The sequence below is a fragment of the Acanthisitta chloris genome, unplaced genomic scaffold (genome assembly GCF_000695815.1).
Source record: "Acanthisitta chloris isolate BGI_N310 unplaced genomic scaffold, ASM69581v1 scaffold12544, whole genome shotgun sequence".
In the NCBI taxonomy this organism is placed as follows: Eukaryota; Metazoa; Chordata; class Aves; order Passeriformes; family Acanthisittidae; genus Acanthisitta; species Acanthisitta chloris.
This window is the reverse complement of record NW_008668828.1, coordinates 84,504-92,019: the sequence shown is the minus strand read 5'-3', so window position 1 is coordinate 92,019 and position 7,516 is coordinate 84,504. Positions and strand designations below refer to the sequence as shown.

General features: G+C 44.2%; 1 protein-coding gene across 1 annotated transcript in view; it reads left to right on the top strand.

The window, feature by feature from the left end:
- Positions 1 to 862: 862 nt before the first annotated feature.
- Positions 863 to 7,516, top strand: part of LOC103800710 (DENN domain-containing protein 1A-like) — a gene marked incomplete at its 5' end in the record, with an annotated part of 55,107 nt that continues 48,453 nt past the window's right edge. The window contains one exon of the mRNA XM_009073094.1: positions 863 to 988. Coding sequence (XP_009071342.1) covers positions 863 to 988 — 126 coding nt within the window. The remainder of the gene's footprint in view (positions 989 to 7,516) is intronic.

Here is a 7,516-nt window from a genome sequence, read left to right as displayed (position 1 = left end):
CGCGGCCGGGACGGGACACAGAGGCTCTCGCGGCGCACGGCCAAACCGCTCCAAAATCCTTTGAAAAGGGCCAAAACGGCGCAGGGCAGAGCGGGAAGAGGTGTGCTGCGGCAGGAGCTGCGGCACTGGCCGCTGAGCAGGGAGGGAGGCACGGGGCGGCAGCTGGGCTGGGGAAAGGGGTGTGTGTGTGCGTAAGTTTGGCTCTTTGTTTCTCACTGCCTGCCTGCTTTAGCTGGCTGTGAGTTCAGGGCCCGTCCTGCCCGCGGTGCTCAGGGGGAGGTGTCTGTGCGTGCTGTCCCCGAGTGCTCTGAGCCACCCAAGGATCCCACCGCGGCCCTCACAGGGTGTTTTCCATTAAAGCTCTGAAACGCGAGGGGCTACAGCCTTTGAAACACCTTGTGTTTGTGGCAAACGGGGTTTTCCGACCGCCAGAATTTGTCCTTTGCCTTGGTGGTGGTGGATGATGGTCTGGTTACGCAGAGCAGTGTCTCTTACTAGTCTAGTGTTTTAATTTAGCTGCAATTCCTCTGTGGATTCTAATCAAGAATGACACAGAACTTCACGGACTGCCTTTGAACGAGTGCTCACCAGCATGTTAGCAGCGGGTTTTAAGTAGGAGGGAAGGTTCAATGAAGCTTTTATTGTCCTATTGGTTTCTGAATAGAATCCAATCATATCTTAGAGAAGCAAAACAGCTTGAAAAGTAATGCTTTCAGAACTGAAAAATCCAACTCTGAATTCACAATGTCGCCTTTTGTCATAACTGCTGCTGTGGTTAGCACATGTTTCATTTAGCTGTGCCCCAACGCGTTGTGCTTTGTTTGTGACACGAGAGTGATCTAGACCTGCTGTGTGATTTCAGGTTTCTGCACTGAAGAACAGGTTGAAGAAAGTCTCTACAACCACTGGAGATGGTGTTGCAAGAGCCTTTCTAAAAGCACAAGCAGCTTTCTTCGGGAGCTACAGAAACGCCCTGAAAATTGAACCTGTAAGTAGGCAATTAGTAGGGGTAAGATGTAAATCTGCAGCTGTGGTGGAGGAAAACCCTAACAGTTTGTAGTGTATCATAACCTGCTGTTACGAAGGTCAGCGCGGTGGCTCTTGGCTGGCTAGGACTGGAAACAGTGCAGGTCTCCAGAATGAAAGAGGTGCAGCAAGCATGATCCATCACACAGGGAGTAACCCTCCTGTGACAGATACAGGTGTGGCTTGTTTTTAAAGGCAGTCAAGTTAGAAGAGGTGCTAAAAAGTGTAAATTAATGATCATGATGGGCTGGTGAAGAGCTGACCATTTCCTCTCCCTGCAGAATCTGTCTCTCCATTGTGTTACTTTGTATGCTTAACTGTGAAATATGCAAATTTATGGAATCATGCCTTTTAAGAACATAATTAGTAAAGGAATTGTGTTTCTGCAGAAATATGAAGAATGGCTGGAGTTGTAAGTATTGACAATAAATGTCTTAGGGAAGGAAATTCAGTGCCTTGCTCCTGGTTCAGAGCTGGGCTCTATTTAGTGCCATCTCAGTGGGGGGAAGACTTTTCTGTACTTGATCTTGGGTTTTATTGCTTCCAGTGAGGCATCTGTTCCTGGCTTACTGCAAGTAGCTCTGTGGACTTCAGTACAAGTCAGTCCTGCCAAATTAATGTATTTCCACATGTTTTGTGCCACTCTGGTTTTGCTGCAGTGTACTTAGGGGAGCCCTTGGAAAGTGTGTGCATTTGCTGATAGACAGGGACAAGGTTAATAGTATGAGGAATGTAATTTGTCATGTATGTCCCAGAAACATGGTGGATGAAAAGTACTAACTGCAGAGTGATCCACGGAGTGTTTGCAAAGTGCTGTGTGTTCCTGTTTCTGAAGCAGAGGAAACAAACACGTGCAAGTGCGATGCAGTGCTAAATCTGAGTGCAGCCTTCATGGCCTCATTTGAACTGCTGTTGTTTGGACCTGTGGCTGCTTAACAAGATCTCTGTAGAGGACAAATACCCTTTTGTCTTAATACCTTCTTCCCTCATCCTCAAGCATGTGGAGGCAGAACAGAAAATTGGTGCTAGCAGTGGAAAGCCACTGGGAGATGCTGAGTTCTGAGTGTACGTGGGAGGCTAAAGGAGTGGAATGACACTGAAGGCTTACTGGTGGAGAAGAGGTGGTGTATTTTGCTTTCTCCTGCTCTGTGAAGATTAATGAAGAGATCTGGCCTGCAGACACGTGATAAATCTGATTTTAATCATGATGTTAAGTGAAAAGGCCCAGAGCTGGACTATGGGCATAGTGTGTCTTGAGGATGTCTCAGTAACTAAAGTCTCTTCAGTACTATAGTTTGTCTTACTTGTTCTTTTTAAAGCCAGAAGGAAAAAATAGCTCAGCCTGAATTTTAAACAGCCCAGTTACCACCATCAAATAAACATTTCAAGGATTCATATTCGGGGTTCAAAAATGACTTCTGAAGTCAGCATGAGTCCTTCCACATCTGACTGGGGAATCTGTGTGTCATGGCTGTGGGAAAGATAAATACTGCTGACTTGTGTCTGTGTGTCTGGGTGTAACAACTGGGCTTTTAAAGCATCTCAGGTGCCATAGTGGGAGGTGTTTCAGATGGGTCCATATAACTGACAGGCTCCCTGCCTGTGAGCCTCCTTTATCCCTGCCGGGAGACACTGACTCCCCTCCAGCCCTGCAGCCTGCCTTGTTCTCCCATGCTCCTCCCAGGAGTTGCCAGGCAACTCTGGGAATATTGGTGTATGCTTTGCCTGGATGTGTGTGTGAGATTAACTAGTTAAGGGATTTATGAAGGAAAATAAAAATTTAAATTGCTGTTCTGGAAATACCATCTGGTATTTTGAAGGCTGAACGTTAAAGATGAATGTTTGAAATGAGCTGACAGTGGCAAACCCCTAGAAAGGGCAACTTCAAGGGACAGCAAACCTGAGGAAGTGAAAGAAATTGTTTGTTTGCCTAGTACTCCATCACAGAAAACTTGTAAACATCGTTGCGTGAATCTGACGTAAAAATCCAGTTTAGTAATCAGACATGGAAATTTTCAGGGATTTCTTTCCTAAGTCCTTTTGTAAATCAAAAATTTAATTTCTGATTATACCTTTCAGTATTAGGATTTCAATGAAGACAATTTGCAAGTGGTTCCTGTTCACGTATCACCTTCACATGTGGTTAACCTGGGGAATAAGCACTGCCAAACGTGGTGTGGTTCTTGGCATTTGGTGTCCCACAGCTCAGGAAATCTGACTGGTCATGTGAAATCATTGACAAATAGGAAATCAATTCAAAGAAGCAGCAGCTTTTCCTCCTCTCACAGTTTTTGTCTCATAAGACAACCAAATTTCATAGCCATCTCACTGCTGTGAGCTGATTTCTGGGGTCAGTGATGGGAAGCTTTTTCATTGCACTGTGTAGGCCCAGAATGTGTCACAGAGCAGACTTTAAACTCACATGATTTTACTGAGGCATAGTAAGAGCTTTTGTTCTGTTCAGACTGTTACTCTAGAGATACCAGGTGTGCAATGTACATACAAACCAGAACACTGACAATGAATTTCTGTTGCTGTAAACTTTCTGAGGTTTTTGGTAACTGGAAATTGTGTGAAAAGACATACCCAGGTAATACAGTATGCAAGTCTCATCATAAGGTTTCCATGATTTGGTGCTGTTTCCCGCTGTGTTTGCTGTAGCTGTTTTAAGCCAGGTGTTAAGTACAGTGTCTGTCAGGTGTGACCCGGTTGCTCTGAAGTGCAGTCAATCCCCTGGCAGCAGGTTGGTTCCTGGGCTGCACTGAGACACAGCATCTTTATGGTAGGAATTGAATTTCTACCAGCGACACCAGTGTGAGCATTTTGTTCACTTGAATGGTGTTTTTCAAACTCCCAATGTTTGGGCTGTTTGCAGAGGGAATGTTTTTATCAGCTTTCAAATACCGAATTCACACAAGGTAGGTGCTCTCCGACAGAAAAAGCTGTGTGATGACGAGGTGCGTGTAAGGTGGTTGGGAGCAGGAACAGCTGTGTGATCCCGGGAAGCAAGGCTCGGGTTTTTGGGATCGGAGCTTGGCCATGCACTTTCTTCTGCTGACACCTAGTGGTTGTGGACATTTCATTCCGTGTCTTGCCCGAGGGTTGGTGCCGCCCAGCACCTGTGAGTCAGGTGAGCTGCAGTGAGGCTGCCCCAAAGCCCAGGGTGTAGGCTGTGACCCGGCAGGACGTGGTGCTACAGCCGGGCTAAGCCATGTGGTGAACAGCAGCTCCAGTGTGATGTACAGTCGTCTCAGAGGACAAGTGCTCTGCCTATCCTCTGGTACAGCAGTGATCCTACCTGGGGATGGTACCTGCAGGAAACTGTTGGATGAAGTACTGTTGCTGTGTTGGAAATATTTCTCCATACCCTCCACCTTCCACGCTGAACTAGGGCCAGAATAGTGACCAATCCCAACTGCAGCGTGGGGGAAATGGTAGTAACTAAATCTCTTCAATGAAACACCAATTAATTTATTCTATGCCTTCATGGTTAATTATTCAATCTTATTCAGGTTTATTAGCCTGAGCAACCATTAGTATAACTGGATTAATTTTATTTGTTCTGAATTGATTTGGTTTAAATTTAACCTAATATTCCTGAGATCCATCCACTTAAGAGTGAGCAGAAAGTCTCAGAGGCAGAGTTGATGTCCTTTTCTGTTTCCACACTTTCCATGTGCTTCCATTGCTGAATTCCTTGCTAATGTGTGAATTGCTGATCTTGATGTGAAGCTGCTTGTTGAAACTCATGCATGTATTCTGCAGTGCAGGTTTCACAGTGCTTTAGCTGAACTGCCCTGGACGTATGAAGGTGTTTGTGTGCACACTGCTGCCTCGGTTCTGTGGCCTGGCACAGCCTGACAGTCTGTATCTGGGTTCGAAATAGAGAAGACAATGTACTACCAGTTTGCATAACTGTGACTTGGATATGAAATTTCTCTTAGTATGATGCAATTTGAGCAGTGGTGGGAGACAAAGCCATTATAAGTAAGAGAAAATATCAAGTTATTCTCTTTTTAAACATAACATTCAATTCAACTTAAGGAAATAATTAATGTATTAATTATTTTTTATCAATCTGTTGAACGGAACACAATAAATTCCTTCAACAATTGCAGACCCGTGGATCAGGACTGAAGTCAGAAAAGTAGATGATATTTGGGGCAGAGTGAAAGAAGCAAATGCCAGATGAGTCTAAAAGGAAATTTGGTTGGAGTATGTGTGCGGTAACATAAAGTGCATGTTACATACTGGTGCATAATTCATTTTGCAAAGGCTTTGTAGCATTCAGTGCTTTATCTACTATGAAGTATGATTGTTGCCATGGTGAATTATTTTTTTAAGTTATTCAGTGTAAGAGTAAATAGTTGTTTCCAACTCCCAGTAATTGCCAGATCCCAGTTACTTTCCCTCCATGCCCATCTTCCACAGAGCTTTTTTTTCCCCTGCATGTATATTTTAAAGGTACACACTGTATGTGGAGTAGGTTCTTCCCTGTTGCCAGAGCTGTCTCAGCAGGTCAGAGCTTTAGGAGGGTTTGTCCATCTCTAGGAAACACGAAGGAGGAATATCCCTAATGCTTACCTGACTTGTGTACAGACCTGTTAAAATGAACCCCAAGCTGCAGGGGAAACAGTGAGCAGAAGCTTATTAAATAGAACTTTTTGTTTTACTTGCAGTGTCGTTGTGTTCCTTTTAAAGTCAGTGCTGGTGTTTAGGAGTAGGAATTTTCTGCCATCCATATTCACTATTTTCCTGTTCAGGTGGTGTGAGCTCTCAAATCCTTGCCTGTAGGGACAGTCTCAGAGTGTCTAAATGACACTAATTTCTAAATCTCATCTTGATGACTTTGCTAACAGATAGCAGTAGACAATGAAAGTGGCACTGACAGTGACAGTGCGTAAAACCTGAAGTTTGTGTGGTAAAAATGGAGATAAATTGAATTTCTGTATATTCTGGAACTGAAATTTAAGACTTTTTTTTTTTTTCCTACTCTGAAGATTCTGTGTTTTGTGGCATTTTGAAGACCCAAGTGTTTGACGACCTCCCTTAGAAGCTCCCTGTAACTGTTGTTGTGTTGTACAGTGTATGGAAAATGCTCTGGGAGCCTTACTAACCCAAATTCACAGCCACTGACTGGAAAAGATGTATGAAAGAGTTTTGTTTGTTTTCTCTGTGGTGTTTTGTTTTCATTTCAATTCTGTTGCTGTTTCTTCTCTGAGCCTTACTGTTGCTATAGACAAGTTTCTGCTTTTGCTGTTTTTAAACCTTAAAAATGGCTTTTTCTAACAAGCATTTACTGTTCTTCAAAATGCATTTATTATTCTACATCTAAGTCTGTTGAGATATACATATGTTAATGAAACTGAAAAGACATTCTCTTTAATCTCTTCTAGCAGTCTGGTATGTAGTAAATAGAATTGTTTTGTAATTCCCAAACTGTTATAAGATCCTGTGTTAGCTAATTCTGTGTGCCAGGCTGAGGGGAGGGGGGAGCTGAGATTCTCAAGGAAAGGTAATAAAAACTGATATTGGAGAAAGTTAGCACCACCCTCTGCTGAACAAGGTGTTTCTGCCCTGAAAGGGGCAGTCAGACTTTCGTGTCCATCATATGTGGTGGAGTAAAAATCCAACAAAACCCCATAGAAAAGATAAAGCAAAACGCTTCCCAAAATCCAGCACGGGAATGGTTTTGTGCTCCAGTCTAGGAGCACTGCCCAAGGTGAGGGATTAGGTGCTCTGTGTCCTGTCATGCCCTGGCAACAGGAATAGCTAGAACGTGAATTTCCTTTGCGTGTGGTTTCAGGGTGCTGACGTGCACAGCTCTGCTGTGAGATTGTTCCTGTGGTCTCCTGGAGCTGGTTTGTTGTGCAAGTAACTTTGCAGCTCCCGTAGAAGCTGTGTCCAGCCATCAGCCTAGATCGGGTCACTGCTGAGCTGGTGCTGCACAAGTAAAAGGAGCTTTGTTCCAAAGCCTCTAAATCCTCCTCTCACCAGGGAAGGCTGTGCAGTGAGGAGCAGCCCGTGGCACATCAGCTTTACTGTGCAAGGATTTGGATAGTCAATTACTCGTCTGTGCCTGTCACACCTGATTCTGGGTTTGTGCTGCTTTATGCACTTGGTTTTGTTCCTTCTCAATTTGTTTCAAGCCTTTGGTTGTTTGTTTTAGACTGACTCTTGCCTGTGTTTTGGTTGCATTGTCTCCTGATGCTTTAGCTGTAATTAGGAGTGCACAGCCTCAGTGAGCAGTGCAGCAGTGTGCAAATGCCTCCGTGCAGGAGGAGCTGGAGATGTTTCCTGAACTAATAACGCGCAGGGGACTCAGAGGGGAACAGCGAGGCACAGAAACAAACACCAGGCACAAACAACATCACCCCTGAATTCAGCTGCTGTGTAAGACACTCAGTGGCTGTGTGGGGTTTTTTAAATGAGCTGTTGTATCTGAGATTAGGAAAAAAACCCCAAACAAACACAAACAGAAAAACACTAA